Source organism: Macaca mulatta, chromosome 3, assembly GCF_049350105.2.
Source record: "Macaca mulatta isolate MMU2019108-1 chromosome 3, T2T-MMU8v2.0, whole genome shotgun sequence".
NCBI classification, from domain to species: Eukaryota; Metazoa; Chordata; class Mammalia; order Primates; family Cercopithecidae; genus Macaca; species Macaca mulatta.
This window is the reverse complement of record NC_133408.1, coordinates 3,723,515-3,739,562: the sequence shown is the minus strand read 5'-3', so window position 1 is coordinate 3,739,562 and position 16,048 is coordinate 3,723,515. Positions and strand designations below refer to the sequence as shown.

The window sequence follows — 16,048 nt, the reverse complement described above, 5'->3', positions numbered from 1 at the left end:
CTCGGCTACTTTTTGTATTTTTTTTGGAGAGACAGGGTTTCGCCATGTTGTCCAGGCCAATATATATTTTCCAGCACAGAAACAAAATTCTGTGCTGGAAAAGACCTGCATTCCTGCCTGTAGACTCCACGATTGTTAACAGTTTGCCTTGGTTGCTTATCTGCATACACCTATGTGCGTGTAGTGATTTACTTTTTTGCAGAATGAACTGCAGACATCATGACACGTCACCTTTACCAAAGAATTCAACAGTTATTTCTAAAATTAAATAAAATTCTTCTGCTTCAGGGGATGGCAAACTATCGTCCTAGGCCAAATCCAGCCACCCCCTGGGTTTAAAAGTAAAGTTTCGAGCCGAGAGTGGTGGCGCCTCTGGTCCCAGCTCCACCGGAGGCTGAGGCTGGAGGATCCCTGGAGCCCGCGAGGCAGAGGCTGTCGTAAGCCGAGATCGCGCCACTGCACTCCAGCCTGGGCGACAGAGCGAGATCCTGTCTCAGGAAAAAAATACAAGTGGGCTTATGAATAAAATAAGATTAAAAAACAACAAATCTTTGCCTCACAACCCCGGCCAGCCGCAGCCCCAGCGAGGCGCAGGCGCAGGCGCGCGCTCGACGGCTCCGCGCGTGCGCACAGGCAGGGAGCGCGCGCCCCCTCTGCAGTCTTAGGCCTCCGGGGGCTGCAGTTGCGCGGCTCGGCCACTGCGCGGCGGTGACGTGCGCCTGGGCGGTGTCACGGGCTGTGACGTCACGCCGCGCGCCGGGGCCAGGAGGAGGCGGGAGAGGGCGGCGCGTGCTCCGTGTGCTGGATTCCAGGAGACCCCGAGACAGGGGCGTCTCGGCGGCCGCCGCCGTCATGGTTTCGCGCTTGCAGCTCCCGCCTGAAATCCAGCTGGCTCAGCGTCTGGCGGGGAATGAGCAGGTGACCCGGGACCGGGCGGTGAGGAAGCTCCGGAAATACATCGTCGCCAGGACTCAGCGGGCCGCAGGTTGGTGGGGGTGTGGGCGGCTGGCGTCTCGGGGGCCGGCTGGGCTGGGGCGGGTGTGGGCGGCGGCGGCCGGGGCTGGGGGCCCTCGGAGTCCTATGGAACCTCCACGTGGCCGGGCCAGGCAGGCGGAGCCCATGGGCCTGTTCCTGCTGCTACCGGTCCGCGGTCCCCGTGGCCGCTTTCCCTCGTGGTGCGGTGACTTCTGTTCCCTCTGCGAGGACGCTCCTTCCCAGCCCCCAACTCCTTTCCTAGCTCAGACGTCCCCTCCCTCAAGTAGACCATGTACTCCTGCTGCCCTGCTGTTTAGGCACCCAGTATTTTTCCCTCGTGGTAGCATTTCCCACTGTTAGCAGTTTTCTGTTTGCGTAATTATTGGATTGTTTTCCGATTTCCACTCAGGGTATCTCTCTGAGGGCCGAGAATCTACTTGTTCGTTGTACCTGGTGGTTCTCCGAGCGTGGTCCCCCATCAGCAGTAGCATCCCCTGGACATGTGTTAGAAATGCAGATTCTATGCCGTGCGCAGTGGCCCAAGCCAGTAATCCCAGCTACTCGGGATGCCGAGGTGGGAGGATCGCAGGAGCCCAGGAATCCAGCCTGGGCAACAGAGCAAGAATGCGTTTTCATTACAAAAGAAAAGAAAGAAATGCAAGTTGTAGGGTCCCAGCCCCGCCAAATCAGGTCTAGCATGTGCTTTATGAAGCTGTTCGGCTGATACTGCTCCCCACACTCAGCTTGAGAACCACTGCTACAGGAACAGCTTGCCAGACATAGGACTTAAGTGAATGTCAACGGAGTAATGTTTTAAATTAAACTTTTTAAAAAATTTTTCTGAGTGAGACAGACCTCACTGTCATCCAGGGTGGAGGAGTGCATTGGCACTATTATGGCTCACTGCAGCCTCTACCTCCCAGGCTCCAGTGAGCCTCCCATCTCAGCCTCCCCAGTAACTGGGACTACGGGGGGCGCTGTGCCACCAGGCCAGCTAAATTTAGTATTTTTTGTACAAATTGGGGTATTCCTGTGTTGCCCAGGCTGGTCTTGAACTCCTGGCTTCAAGTGATCCCGCCTCAGCACTCAATTCCAAAGTGTTGGGAGTACAGGCATGAGCCACTGCACCTGGCCTGAGTAATCTGTTTCTCTCCCTAGCTAGTCTGAATGCCTGAGTTCACTTTCTTCTTTTTAATATTTGAGAAGTGCAGAAAAGTGCAGAAACACTCATTGTAATGCTGGATGAATTATCGCCAACAGATTAACCTGTGTGGCCACTGATCAGCTTAGGAAACAGTGGAGGTTCGCAGTTTTGAATTTCCAAAATGGAGTACGGTGCCTGATACCTTGTAGATTCTCAGTTTTACTGAGTGCACGAAGTGGCAGTTACCTGGAGGAGCCGCACAGCCACAGGCACAGCAGGTTCTGGGTTAGAAGGATTGTTTGAAGGGGAGGGCCAGATTTTGCCCCCCAGTTGCCTTTACAGTAAGTGGGACTTTGGTCTCATTCAGGCAGTCACGTTTCTGTGGCTTCCTTCCTGGCACTCGAAGGTGCGGGGTTCATTTGATCCAAATGTTGCTGTTTTGCTGCAGGTGGTTTTACTCACGACGAGCTGCTGAAGGTGTGGAAAGGACTGTTCTATTGCATGTGGATGCAGGACAAGCCGCTCCTCCAGGTGAGTAGAGTGAGCAGCAGAGAAGGTGCAGAAGCAGCGGGGGAGGATGGATGGGCATCTGGTCGACCCAGTTTTTTTTTTTCTTTTTTTTTTTAAGACGGAGTTTCGCTCTTGTTGCCCAGGCTGGAGTGCACTGGTGCAATCTCAGCTCACTGCAACCTCCGCCTTCCAGTTTCAAGCAGTTCTCCTGCCTCAGCCTCCCGAGTAGCTGGGATTACAGGCGCCCGCCACCACGCCCCGTTAATTTTTTGTATTTTTAGTAGAGGTGGAGTTTCATCATGTTGGCCAGGCTGGTCTTGAACTTCTGACCTCGTGATCCGTCCGCCTCAGCCTCCCAAAGTGCTGGGATTACAGGTGTGAGCCGCCGCGCCCGGCCTAGTCCTCCCAGTTTTAATATGGCCAGAGACCGTGGGGAGGTCGTATAGCCTTGATGCTTGGTTCTGCATGGCTGGTGGGTGTGGGCCTTTGGTTCGGTGAGTCTTACACTTGCCGAGGTCGTTGATGTGATTGACTGAGTCGTGCACCATAGCCGCACTGGCATATGGGTGAAAACTGGGTTTTGTGTTTGTCCTGGGTTGCAAACAAGTGCTGAAATAGTGGAAACCAAGGGGCAGAATTCAAGTCTCCTGAGACAAGGACTTCTCCCGCTAGCCTTTTTCAAACATTGTTTCTCAAATTGTGAATTTTGTGCTCTCCTTCAGAATCTCATGGGTGGTGAGGATACTTAGTTAAATTCAAGGGGAGGCTATGAAATGTCTCTTAGCAAGTGCCCTGGGCGATGCGTGGCGCAGTGATGTAGGCAGATAGCGAATGATCTATGGGGTCTCGCAGCCCTCCTCCTCCTGATGGTTAGGGGGCTGTGAGTCCCAAGGCTCCCTTCTGCTCTCCCACGTCCCTCTTTAACCATGACTCTGTGGCTTTAGCACAGCCCCTGTGAGGAGGGCAGTGCCTGCCATGGTTGTGTGAGAGGCTGTTGACCCCAGATGTAGAGGGGTGTTTTGCAGCAAGGGTGAAACCTCCAGTCCACTGAGCTGAGACCCCCTGGAAGCCGACTCTCTGTGATGAGTGAGTGAGTGGGTGGTTGTGTGTGTGTCATTGTGAGAGCCTGGTGCTTTAGGGGCTGAGGGCGTTTTTGTTGTTTCCTGCACAGGAAGAATTAGGAAGGACCATTTCCCAGCTCGTTCATGCTTTTCAGACCACGGAGGCGCGTGAGTATGCTCTGCCATAGTTGGGTACATTTGTAGACGTCAGAACCTCTGAGCATCAGAGCCACCAGACACAGGAGGGTTTGTGTTCTCAAATCAGAGTAAGGAATGCCTAAGAGCGAGAGCGCACCAGCTGGTGTCTGTGGGTGCTTAGCATGTGTGAAATGCTGGTGTAAGTGTTCAACATGGATTAGCTCATTTACCTAAAACGCTCATTTTGAGTCTAATGGGCTAATATCTTACATTTTAAAAATAAAATGAAAAGCCAGGGTAATGTCACCAAGAGATTTGACTGAATTCCGCCTGATGGACGTGAGGTTCCTGCAGTTGATTTTCCAACTCCTGGTGACCGGAGTTGAGAAGTTCTTGCCCTGCCTGTCTGTGGGACTCACTTGAGGAGCCTCTAAAAATTCTGATGTCCAGATCCTGGTCCAGCAAAACCCAGTTCTAGGAGTAGGGCCTGGGCATCAGCGTTTTTATTATTTATAATATGTAAAGAAAGGTTCCTCCATGTTCTCACCTCACTTCCCAGAGTGGCTTCGTGCTCCTCAGTGGTTCTCTTCTGGCTTATTCTTCCTCCAGAGCACCTGTTCCTTCAGGCCTTCTGGCAGACCATGAATCGCGAGTGGACGGGCATCGACAGGCTGCGCCTGGATAAGTTCTACATGGTGAGGCAGCCGCCAGGGTGCCGGCGGGCGGGGGCAGTGTGGGTCTCAGTGCCCGGCCGAGCAGAGACAGGCAGCTCCTGGGCAGGGAGGCGACCTGAGGCAGTGTGACCCTGAAGCCGGGGTGGGAGGTGGAGCCGAGGCCCTGGGCAGGGAGCTGCCCAGGGCTCTGCAGCATTGTCGGTCTCTGAGGGTCATTGAGTGGGCAAGGAATCAGACCCATAAAACACCACACAAACTTTTGGTTCAGAGAAGGAAAGTGACGATTGCCATCCTGGGGAGAGTCGATGGTGACACCGTTGTTACTTTGCCAAGGAGGCTGTGAGTTTGGAGGCGCGGACTCCAGAGCTGCGGTCGGGCCCTAGCGTGAGCCTTGGAGTGCCTAGCCTTCGAGGCTGGGATGGCTGGGTCACAGTGCGGGACTTCCTTTCCCTCCTCCCGCATTGTATCCCCATTCAGGGTGCTGATTTGCCCTGAGAATGCTGGGGAATATGGGTGCAGCGTGTTGCTGCCCAGACCTGCTCTCCTTCCCTCCTTTCCCTCTTGTTGAACCGTGAGGTCTCATTACTGAGGTGGTGGCCATTGTAACCTTAGAGCAGATCTGAGATATAGAGACATTGTCACTGTGTAGGAGTCAGTCACCCCGTGGGGACGCTGAAAGGGGCCATGTCTAGGCCTCACTGAGGACAGATGTTGATCTGCCATTCTGGCTTCAGTGTCCAGCTCAGATTCGGGCCAGGATTGTACGGACAGTGTACATACCAGTGATTCTAGAATTGGGGACCAGGGCGGGAAAAGCCTGGAGCTCAAGAAGGAAGGAGGCTCCAGGGCAGGCCAGAGGCTCGACAGAGTGCAGACTCTTAGGGACAGTGGGGCTCTGCAGGGAGGCCACCCCACTGGTTTGCTGAGATGCAGCTGCTGGATGGATGCGTTCTGCTGCTTTCCATGGCTCGTTTCCGGGCCCCTTGTGTGACTGAGTCTGGCAGCACAGCCTTGCATCAGGGCTGGCCTTGGTAGCACTGCAGGGTGGCTTGGGGGATAGGCCTCCCGTGTCTGCAAGAACAGTGTCCTGGCTGCTGGGCTGTGCTCTGTCATCGGGGCTCCTGGGGGTCTGCGTGTCCTCTGCCGCTCTTGACTGCGGCTCAGACCTCGCTGTGGGCGTGTAGGCGTGCTGGGTCAGTAGCCTAAAGCGGGGACAACTGCAGAAGGGTGTTGAGTCCCATGAGGGAAATGGCATTGGGGGGCAGATCTGGAGCTTCATTCACGGGTGAGGCTTGGGAGCGCCCTCACTGCGTAGCGCACTGCAGAGGAAGTGAGCTGTGTTCTCCCACTGGGGAGGGCCTGGTGAGGGCCAGCCGTGTTTCAGACCCGGTTTTGCAGAGGGCTCCACTGCCCGTGGGGGTAGCTGTGCCTCTTTCCTGGTTCTCCCTTATGAATCAGGGACTGTCTGTTTCAGCCCCGGTTTATGGACTGGAGTCATAGGACTGTCCCCTACTCCCTCCCACCCCCGATGCGCCTGCTTCCAGCCAGCTAGGGCCTTGGAGCTGGGGAGAGGGGCGCATTCTCAGCCCTGGATTCTGAGGGCTTGGTGTTGTATCCTCCAGCGTCTGTCTGTCAACAGCTCTGGGGGCCGGCTGTGTGCCTGGGGCCAGCAGAGGTGACCGCGGCTGTGGCTTTATCCTGCAGTGGCTCGTGGTACATGGGGAAAGGTGGTCTGGTGAAGTAGGGCTGGGCTTCTGCTAACATGAATCTCCTTCTGTGTCTAAGCTCATGAGGATGGTCCTGAACGAGTCCTTGAAGGTTCTGAAGATTCGAGGCTGGGAAGAAAGGTGGGTGCGCGGCGGGCCTGCTATTGGGGGATGCTGCTCTCAGGGACCACAATCATGTGTTTGTCGTTTGATTCTTTGTCATAAGGAGATGTCAGCCTTTACATTAAAGCGTGCCCCCGGTCGTGCTTAGAGATAAGATCTTTTTTAAAGTAAAAATTAGTTTGTGTGTTTGTGGAAATGATGCCATTTATCCTCAGGCTTGGAGGCCAGTTCTCACTAGGAGTCAGGAGGGAGTTTTTTAATGAAAGGGCGTCCAGCTGAGGAGCTTCTTATGAAAACACGGCATGTTCCGCTCCATTAGCAATGCTTTTTGTTTTTTTGAAATAGGTCTCACTGTTGCTGAGGCTGGAGTGCAGTGGCGTGATCTTGGTTCAACTACAGCCTTGACCTCCTGGGCTCAAGTGATCCTCCTGCCTCAGCCGCCCAGCTGGCTGGGACTGCAGATGTGCATCACCAGGCCCACGTAATTTTTGTATGTTTGGTAGAGACGAGTTCTGTCCTGTTGCCCAGGCTGGTCTCAAACTCTTGGGCTCAAGCAGTCTGCCTGCCTAGGCCTCCCAAAGTTGTAAGCAATTTTAATTGCTCCTAATTGTAAAAATATGTAAATTGGCCCGGTGTGGTGGCTCACACCTGTAATCCCAGCACTTTGGGAGGCCGAGGCAGGCAGATCACTAGGTCGAGAGATCAAAACCATCCTGGCCACCACAGTGAAACCCCATGTCTACTAATGATACAAAAATGAATACATAAAAAAGAATCAGCAGGCTAGTTATGGTGGGGCGAGGGGATCGCTTGAGCCCAGGAGTTTGAGGCTGCAGTGATCCATGACTGAGCCACCGCACTGTAGCCTAGAATGAGATTCTGGGTTTGGTTTTGTTTTGTTTTTTAAAAACAAGAATCAGCAGGAATTGGACTGTGGTTGCCTGAGTTTCTCCAGCTTTGAGTTGCATGGGTGATTTTGCAGTTAGGGCAGCAGTGCCTCTGATTTGGAGGGATTTTCATTCTTGAGTTCCCTGGCAGGACTCTGACCGGGAGTCTCTTACTCATTCTAGGCCTTAGCATTGTGCATTACCCCGTAGGGGTCTCATGACTTAAGCTGAATTAAATGGTAAAGGGATGATTTTACTTTTGTTAACTATTTTTGGCTTATTACTACAAGAGTATTTTTTCTCCCTGTAACTGAGAATTCAGTACAGGAATCATTTGGAAGACTCTGGTGGCTTCCCCCAGTGCCCGGGGTCCCAGTGCTGACAGTGGGGTCCACTTTTCCTGCCCTCTTGGATCTCCTGCAGGCGTAACCGGGCTGTCATTAATATCCATGGCATTGTCACTGGCCTGGAAGTCGGTCCCTTGCACCTGTATGTCTTCCTCTTGGTCTCAGCACCTGTTCTTGCCTCTGTCTCCTTTTTCCTGAGCCTTACTTCTCCTTTCCATCACCAGCAATTCTCCAGCCTTGCTGAGGAGCTTCCTAAATCACACAGTTCACAAATCCGAGTTAGGCAGCTGCATTACTGAGCACCCCAGGAGGTCCAGATGCGTCTAGATGCTTCAAATTATTCTCTGGGGCTGTCTAGTCTTCGGAGCCGGGCCTGTGATGCCATCAAACCTACCTGCCAGGGAGAGCTCTGGGCACATCACAGATGGAATGCGCCATGCGGCAGGGCCCGGGAGGCCAGAAGGTGGCTCATGGTCCTCGGCCCCTTTCTGGGCCTCCACTTTCCTTTCTGTGTCTGTGCCGTCCTGACGTGTCTTCCCCAGCGGTACCCAGTGGAGACAGTGGAGAGGAACACCAGGCAGGGTGTCTCGTCTCAGCCAAGACTTTCTCTCTGGTAGCAGTTTTGAGGACAGAGGGAAGGCCTGTCTGAATGTTTACACGTGTTGCATTTTGTAGCTGACATGCAAACTCAGGCCATATGTTCTGGCGCTGGTGATAGTCACTTAACTCCCTAATTGCAAGACTGCTTTGTGCTGGAACAGCCCCAGGATCGTTGATCTTCACCTGCGTGGACTTCGGGCCGGCCTGTTTGCAGACAGTGGCGCCTGCCCGCACTTAGGTTCCCATCCGAGCTTGTAACCGCCGGAGAGTGGGGGCACGGCTGTCTTGGGGCTTGCCGAGGCTGCCTGTCATATTTGCTTTTCCTTTCCTCAGACAGATCGAGGAGCTGCTAGAGCTGCTGACGAGCGAGATCCTGCACCCCAGCAGCCAGGCCCCCCACGGGGTGAAGAGCCACTTCATTGAGATCTTCCTGGAGGAGCTGACCAAAGTGGGCGCTGAGGAGGTGAGGCTGGGCTCCGACGGGGCGGTGGAGCTGGGCATTTGTGGACGAGGGACTGAGCTCCGCTGGCTTTCCCCATAGCTTACGGCAGACCAGAACCTGAAGTTCATCGACCCCTTCTGCAGAATCGCCGCCCGGACCAAGGAGTAAGTGGTGGGCGGCCTGGTCGGACCCGACTCCTTCACTGAGTTCTTCCGTGGGGCTGCCGTTTTGGGGGGCTGCTCCCTCCAGGGACGAATCTGTCGCAGAGTGGCCGCTGGCCATGCGGGTGGGCGGGGGTGGAGGGGAGGCTGCAGGGCAGTCGGTGGCTTCCGCTTTGGAATCCAGCATAACGGGCCTGCTCGCCGGCCTCTGCCCTGCCCCTCAGTTCCCTGGTTTTGAACAACATCACTCGAGGCATCTTTGAGACGATCGTGGAGCAGGCCCCGCTTGCCATTGAAGACCTCCTGAATGAACTGGACGCACGGGATGAGGAGGCGGCGTCGGACAGTGAGGAGTCCTCCGAGGGCGGTGAGCGCGGAGATGCGCTGTCCCAGAAGAGGTCTGAAAGGCCACCCGCAGGTGGGGGTCACGGCACGCCCGGCTCCTCCGTGGGGCCTGTCCTGGGCCGAGCCAGTGTGGTCTCCTGCTGGGTTGCTCCCACCACCTTCCACCTGTTCCCCTTGTCTCTGCCTCTCCCCACAGTCCATCCTCAGCATAGAAGCCAGAGTGATCTCTGTGGGCACCAAGCACACGTGTCGTTTCCCCTCAAGCCCCCCAGCCTCTGGTGTGCTCCATGCCCTCTCCAGACCCCGGGGCTAACCCAGCACGCCTCTGGCTCAGCTGGCCCCCTGGACTCATTCCTGCCTTGGTGCCGAGTCTCCCTGTGCCTCCCGCCGTCTGTCCCCCATCACTCTCTGGGGCTGGACTCTTTTAGCCTCCTGGCCTCTCCCAGCCCCGCAGGCAGTCCTCCCCATAGCGTCACTCTGTGGCACGGGATGTGAACCACTTGCTCCTCATGTTCCTCATTCCTGGCCCGTCTCCCCAGAGGACAGCAAGCTCTGTCCGTACTGACCGTGGCGGGGTTCAGGCCTGAGACCTCAGGGCACCTGGCTGCTGGGGAGTAGACCCGCTCCTCACTGCCTGCCAGAGGCCTCCGGGGGCAGCTGTGGGGTCCAGCCTGGCCCGTTTCTGGTTTGATGCTGCCCTCGTTGTCCGAGCCTGCTGGGTGGTCTGAGCTGTAAGTGTGGCATCCTGGTGTTGTGGAGGGCGTGTCTTCGACCATGCCCAGGACCCCCGTGTGCCCTGACTCCATGTTGTGGCCGCTGTGCCCCTTGGCTTACTAATCAGAAGACCCTCTCCCCACCCCCACCCCAGCACTTGGCCCGGCCACCCTATGCGTGTCTCCCTGGTCCCTGCCTTGTCCTTCTCTCTCAGTAGCTGAGGCGCCTGGCAGGTCCTCCAGTGCCTGCTGCTGGCCCCTGGCTGCCACCTCCAGAGCAGACCCTCGTCACATGCTGCCCCACAGCTGCCTGTTGCCCAGAAATCTTTCTTCTGCAGACAGTGCCGTCAAAGCCCCAAATGCCCAGCCTAGCTTGAGCGCCTGACTGAAACATCACCTCCCACAGCTTCTGTTCCAGGCCACCTTGAGGCTGGACTGAGCTACCCCTCCTCACTTCCGGAACTTTTGACGTGGCCTTTGTTGCCCGAGATGCCAGCTTGTAGTCAGCCACTCAGGGCTGTATAGGCACCTGTGCCCTGGGACGTCTTTTTTCCTTTCCAGGCCTGGGGTGGCACCTCTCGTCCTGTCCATACGAGGTTGGAGGTCACATGGCACCTAGTATCTGCCTTGAGCTGCGGGCCTTCCCGCCTGTGCCCGCGCTCTGACCAGGGTGTGGAGCGGGCTGTCCGTTCCTGGGTGTTTCCCGCCTGTGCCCGCGCTCTGACCAGGGTGTGGAGCGGGCTCTCCGTTCCTGAGTGTTTCCCGCCTGTGCCCGCGCTCTGAGCAGGGTGTGGAGCGGGCTCTCCGTTCCTGGGTGTTTGGGGCCGGCACACGTTGGGAACAGGTCTTTGAGTTCACGGGGTCCCTTTTGTTCCAGGCTCTGTCTGCAGGGCTGAACCTGAGGCTGGTGAGCAGACAGGTGACGACAGGGACAGTGGTGGCCCTGTCCTCCAGGTGAGTGCCCTGGGCTCGTGGCTGCGCCCTCAGCCTTTGCCCTGCTTTGCTGCCGCTGGCCCTGGAAGAGGAAGGGGGCGTTAGGAGGGAGCATGGCAGCCGTCAGCATGGAGAGTCACCCAGACGGGTTCGCTTTGAAGGAGGGATGGGTGCTCCGACCCTGCCTACCTGCAGGCAAGTGGGGTCATTAAGAGTGGGGCTGGGGCCTGGGATGGTGGGCTCAGAGGCAGACCTGCATTGTCCAGGGCTGGCCTCACCTCACGCTGACCTCTTGACTCACACATGGGCAGCCCCCCAGATTTCCTGCGGCCCCCTCGTTGGGGTGCTGGGCTGGAATGAAATGGTGTGTGCCAAGCGGCTGACCTGTGGGTCCTAGCGAGGAGTCCACTCAGCCAGTGGGGTCTGACTTCAGGCAAATTGGAAACTGGAATGTTTTAAGTTTTAAATATTGGCCGGGCGCGGTGGCTCACGCCTGTAATCCCAGCACTTTGGGAGGCCGAGGCGGGCGGATCACGAGGTCAGGAGATCGAGACCACGGTGAAACCCCGTCGCTACTAAAAATACAAAAAACTAGCTGGGCGAGGTGGCGGGCGCCTGTAGTCCCAGCTACTTGGGAGGCTGAGGCAGGAGAATGGCAGGAACCCAGGAGGCGGAGCTTGCAGTGAGCCGAGATCGCGCCACCGCACTCCAGCCTGGGCGACAGAGCCAGACTCCGTCTCAAAAAAAAAAGTTTTAAATATGATTATCTGCAGACTTAATAAAATAGGGCCATCTTGGGTTAAAATCGATCAAATTAACTTACTTTATTCGTGCTTGTGCGTGGCTCCTAGAGTTGTAAAGCTGCAGGCAGGCTCCTGGTGGGCGTGTGCCCTGCAGTGTGCATCTCGCAGAGTGTGCCCTGCAGTGCGTGCCCCACAGTGCGCCCGCAGCATGTGTGGTGCCCGCTGTGCTGTAGAGTGGCGGGGCTGCAGGACCCTCAGTGAGGGTGGGCTGTGTTCCTGTGAGCCGAGTGAAGAACCTGCAAGTGAAAACCAAGTGCCCTCTGGGTCTCAGGGGTTCCACGTTCTCGGAGCAGGCAGAGGTGACTGACCTTGGCTCTGTGACGTCTCTCTTTTGAAACAGTTTGACTACGAGGCAGTTGCTAACAGACTGTTTGAAATGGCCAGCCGCCAGAGCACCCCTTCTCAGAACAGGAAGCGTCTCTACAAAGTGATCCGGAAGTGAGTGTCTGAGGGGCTGCGTCTGCCCCTGCTGCCCTTGGACTCACCCTTTCCTCCTCAGATTTGGGTGCCTTCGCCTTGTCCTGGGTCCTTCTGCAGCCCCTGGGGTGGTCCCCGCTAGGACCCTGAGACCCCTGCACAACCCCTGGGGTTCCCCTGGCTAGGACCCTGCAGCCCCTCTAGCTGGAGCTTCCTCCCCCTGCGGAAGCTGCCGCCATGGTAAATGGGCGTCTGTCTTGCTCTTTCAGGCTGCAGGACCTGGCAGGAGGTGAGGACCGGCCGGGCACCGACAGTGGCACCGCCTTGGAGGTGGAGCTCCATCCTCGTGGGAGTGGATTGCCTCCAGGGGCCTCATAGCACGTGGAGTCTCTGCAGAGAGGCCTGGTGGTGTTTCTGGGGGACAGGGAGGCAGGGCTCAGGGTTCCACAGCCCTCGTTTTTGTGGGTTTTGCTGAGTGATTCTCAGACTTGAGTGTCCATTGGAGTCCCCCAGAGCCCGAGAGACGGTGCTGGCCGCAGGAGCTCCCAAGCACTGACCGCGGTGCTGCTGCTGGTCTGTTGTGTAGCACACGTCTGTTCCTGGCAACGTGTGGCAGATGGAACTGGTATAGGTTATCGAAAGGAGGGTTTCCTAGGGGGATTGATGGTTAGAGATGTAAGCATTTCCCCCGGTGTTTCCTTAAGAAAAGTTTCAGAGCTGCAGCTCAGTTGGAAGGATTTTATAGGGGATGCCTGCGTGTCCCCCCGGCTCCAGAATCAGCACTTCCTGTCTGGTGTTAAGCTCGTCTCTCTGAGCGCCACACCTGCTGCATCCACCAGCCGGCGTGTCATGAGTTGTAGTCCAGGGTTTGTTTTCTTTTTTTAGTTTTTGAGACTGTCTCGCTCTGTTGCCCAGGATGGAGAGCAGTGGTGTGATTACAGCTCACTGCAGCCTGGATCTGGGCTCAAGCGATCCTCCAACCTCAGCCTCCCAGTCGCTGGGACCACAGGCGCGTGCCACACGCCGGCTAATTGTTTCAGTTTTTGTAGAGACGGTTTCACTGTGTTGCCAGGCTGGTAGTGTGGGGTTTTTAGGACAGCGTGCACCAGTGAGGTGCATGAGGTTCGTGTGTGTCTGGCAGGTTTTGATGCCCAAAGTTCCCTTGTGCCGCCAGCATAGACATTTTTAGGCTGTAGACGTTGGTGTACAGGTTGAGCGTTTCTAATCTGAAACCCCAAAACCAAAATGCTGCCAAGTCCAAAACTGAGTGCTGACAGGAAGCTCCAGGGAAATGCTCATCGGAACGTTTTGGATTTGGGATTTTCAGATTAGGGATGTTGAGCTGGTGAATATGACAGCAGACGTTCCAAAACAATCTGACATCCAAAGCACTGCTGGTCCCAAGCACGTGGGTTCGTGGATACTCTACCTGTGTCCTAGATGCTCCAGGAACTGGCCTTTCCAAATGGACTTGGGTCTGAGCTGGTTCATTTCAGCTGTGGTGGCGGCACTGAACACGCTGCTCCTGGGTATTACAACAGGGCACTTTCTCACGCACGTTGTCGGGAGGTGGTGCTGGCTGGGGCCTGCTGGAAGCAGCGAGTCTCAAACCAAAAGCCCCCATCCCCCCAGAGCCCCCTGACTTCTGCCCTGGTTCTCAGGCATCTTCCCTGAGGACGAGATCCCGGAGAAGGCCTGCAGGCGTCTGCTTGAAGGGAGGCGGCAGAAGAAGACGAAGAAGCAGAAGCGTCTGCTCAGCTTGCGGCGCGAGAGAGGTAGGACTGGCTGGTGTGTTAGTCGTGGAGCTGGCGTCCTCACCTGCTTGCTTGTCCCTGGGATGGGGGTCACCTGCAGTGTCTCCCTGAAGCATGAGTGCCGAGTCCTCCGTCCTGGGTGCCTGCTATCCACATGTCCCAGAAATGCCCTGTCCTCGGCATCCCTCCTGTAGGCCTCTCCCCGCCACCCCTACCTGCCATCCTTGTCTGCAGCTCCCCCCAGCTGTGTGCGCTGCCCTCCCTCCTGGTGTGGAGACGATCCTCCTGGCTGGGCTGCCTCCTCCCATGCCTCTGTCTTAGATCCAAGCCCTGTCCCCTGCTCTCCCGCACCCTCAGAGATTCCTGAGCCTCTCCACTTCTGTCCTTGATTTCAGGGGCTGTCTTCCCTCTTGGGCCTCTGGCCACACAAGTGTGGTTGGCATGTGTCGCCCTCATCAGGGGCAACCCAGGGCCTGGAGCTGCCTACCTGCAGTGGAGGGGGTTGAGCACAGTGCCGGGCAGTGCACGGGGCCCATGGCAGGAATGGGGTGCATAGGAGGGAGACAGTGGCTTTGCCCCACACTGGGAAGCCTTCCCTGTTACTCTCTCCATGCCAAACTGGCCCTAGGGCCTAGGGATTCACCGCTTCCCCTCCCCGGAGCCCCGTGCCACTGAGGCCTGTCCGTCTCATTTCCCGTGGGGCAGCAGCCTCCTCTCTGCAGCCGGCCCTTGGCCTGGTTCCCGCACCCGTACCAGACGCCGTCTGTGTGGCTCTATGTGCAGCAAGTTTTGTGAACACTCGGCCCTGGCGCTCAGGGCCTGGCACTGCCCAGCATCCTTCTTCCGCCTCCCCTTCTACCTTGAGCCCAGTCCTGCCTACTCTGTGCCTTTGCTCCTGGGTCTCGCGACCCTGTCCTCACGCTGGTCCTTCCGAGGTCAGCCCTCGCTGGGGTCCTGAGCCGTGTGGGTAGAGCTTGGCGCCCACACTGGACACGGGATGCGTCTGGCTGGCTGGTGTGGCCGTGTTGTCCTCGCAGGTCCGTGGTGCTGGCGTCTCAGCCCGAGTTGGAGTGAGTGGAAGGAGCCCATGCTGGCATTCTCTGGCTCATGGGGTCTTGCTGTTTTGTCAGGGAAAGGTGAGAAGGAGCCCCCGAGCCTGGGCATGGAGAGGAAGAGGAGCAGGAGGAGGGGTGTGGGGGCCGGCCCCAAGGCGCGGGCAGAGGCTGATGAGCAGCCAGGCACAGCTAAGTGGACCCTGCTCCGAGATCAGCCCGGGGGCCGTGGCCAGAGAGGAGCTCACCAGAGGAGGAGGACACCTCGGCAGCCGGCCGGTGCCCGAGCAAAGGCAGCCAATGACCAGGAGCCGGAGAAGAAGAAGAAACGCAGGGAGTGACGTGGCTGGGCCCAGGACAGGCAGGGAGGGAGGCCAGGCCGCCCTTGCACCGAGGGATGAGGCTGACTGGGCTGCTCTTGGACTCAGGACCGCAGCTCCAGAACTCCCGAGCCAGGCAGGAGGGAAGGGCGGCACTGGAGAGGTGGGCCCGTCATTAGGGGCCAGCGTCCCAGGAGCTGGACCTTTTCCCAGAGCCTCCGCCTGTGGCTGTGATGACCTTGGGTCAAAAGGTCAAACTCTGAAGACTGAAACTGCACCTGCAGCAGGACTGGCTGAACCCGCTGTGGGGGGTTCAGAAAATAAAATGTGCGTGGCCCTTGCCGGGGAAGTGTCGCTTCTGGTGTGTCCTACGGACGTGTGGGAGGTGGCAGCCGCCAGCCTCTGAGCAGTGTGGTGGTTTATATTCATGTTTGTGGAAAAATCTTGTAAGACATTTCTCCTTTGACAGAGCCACCCAGCTGTTAACAGGGCTGTCTGGACGGGGCTTTGTTGCTTCCCCCCTAGTCTGGGGTCGTGTTGTGCAGTGAATTCAGCTCCAGTAAGGCCCAGATTGTCCGGGGTGAGCGTGTGTGATGGGAAGGCCTGGCTCCTGCAAGAGGCTCGTCCCTGGAGGCAGGAGCGCACCCACCATCCTGGGTACCCGTGGGTCCACAGGCTGCGCGCCCCATCCCCTCCACCAGGTCACGCTCCTCATCCTCCATGCCCCTCTCCCCTGCACGCCTGCAGGAGCCTGTGAGGGAGGTGGCAGGTCGCCACTGTGGCAATAGAGACCTGTCAGTAGCCCAGGGCTAGCCACCTGCTCGGAACAAGGGCCCATCTGCCACCAGCGCTGTGGCCACAGCCTGCATAGGTGACAAGGGGCTGCTGTGTTGGGTTTTGCCCTCTTCTGTTCCATGGGTGGCCAGCCAGCCAGGCCGTGTGG

General features: G+C 57.2%; 1 protein-coding gene across 2 annotated transcripts; it reads left to right on the top strand.

Annotated features, from left to right (window-relative positions):
• Positions 1-798: 798 nt before the first annotated feature.
• RRP1 (ribosomal RNA processing 1) lies at positions 799-15,448 on the top strand. 2 transcript variants are annotated; one of them, XM_077995597.1, is made up of 13 exons: positions 799-985; positions 2,568-2,650; positions 3,801-3,858; positions 4,438-4,523; positions 6,288-6,349; positions 8,499-8,628; positions 8,707-8,771; positions 8,993-9,135; positions 10,704-10,780; positions 11,903-12,000; positions 12,249-12,268; positions 13,641-13,754; positions 14,864-15,448. In XM_077995597.1, the coding sequence occupies exons 1-13, from the start codon at positions 853-855 to the stop codon at positions 15,124-15,126; spliced, it is 1,332 nt and encodes a 443-aa protein (XP_077851723.1). In that variant the 5' UTR covers positions 799-852; the 3' UTR covers positions 15,127-15,448. The 2 variants fall into 2 exon arrangements, with proteins under 2 accessions (XP_077851723.1, XP_001104449.3); XM_001104449.5 differs by having other exon boundaries at positions 8,993-9,186.
• Positions 15,449-16,048: the final 600 nt, after the last annotated feature.

What these genes read in the sequence shown, in the direction of transcription:
- RRP1 (XM_001104449.5), top strand. Translation starts at nt 853, where the DNA reads ATGGTTTCGCGCTTGCAGCTCCCGCCTGAAATCCAGCTGGCTCAGCGT. An exon ending in CTCTACAAAGTGATCCGGAA is followed by an intron (nt 12,001 to 12,248) that starts GTGAGTGTCTGA and finishes TTGCTCTTTCAG; the next exon opens with GCTGCAGGACCTGGCAGGAG. An exon ending in GCTGCAGGACCTGGCAGGAG is followed by an intron (nt 12,269 to 13,640) that starts GTGAGGACCGGC and finishes CCTGGTTCTCAG; the next exon opens with GCATCTTCCCTGAGGACGAG.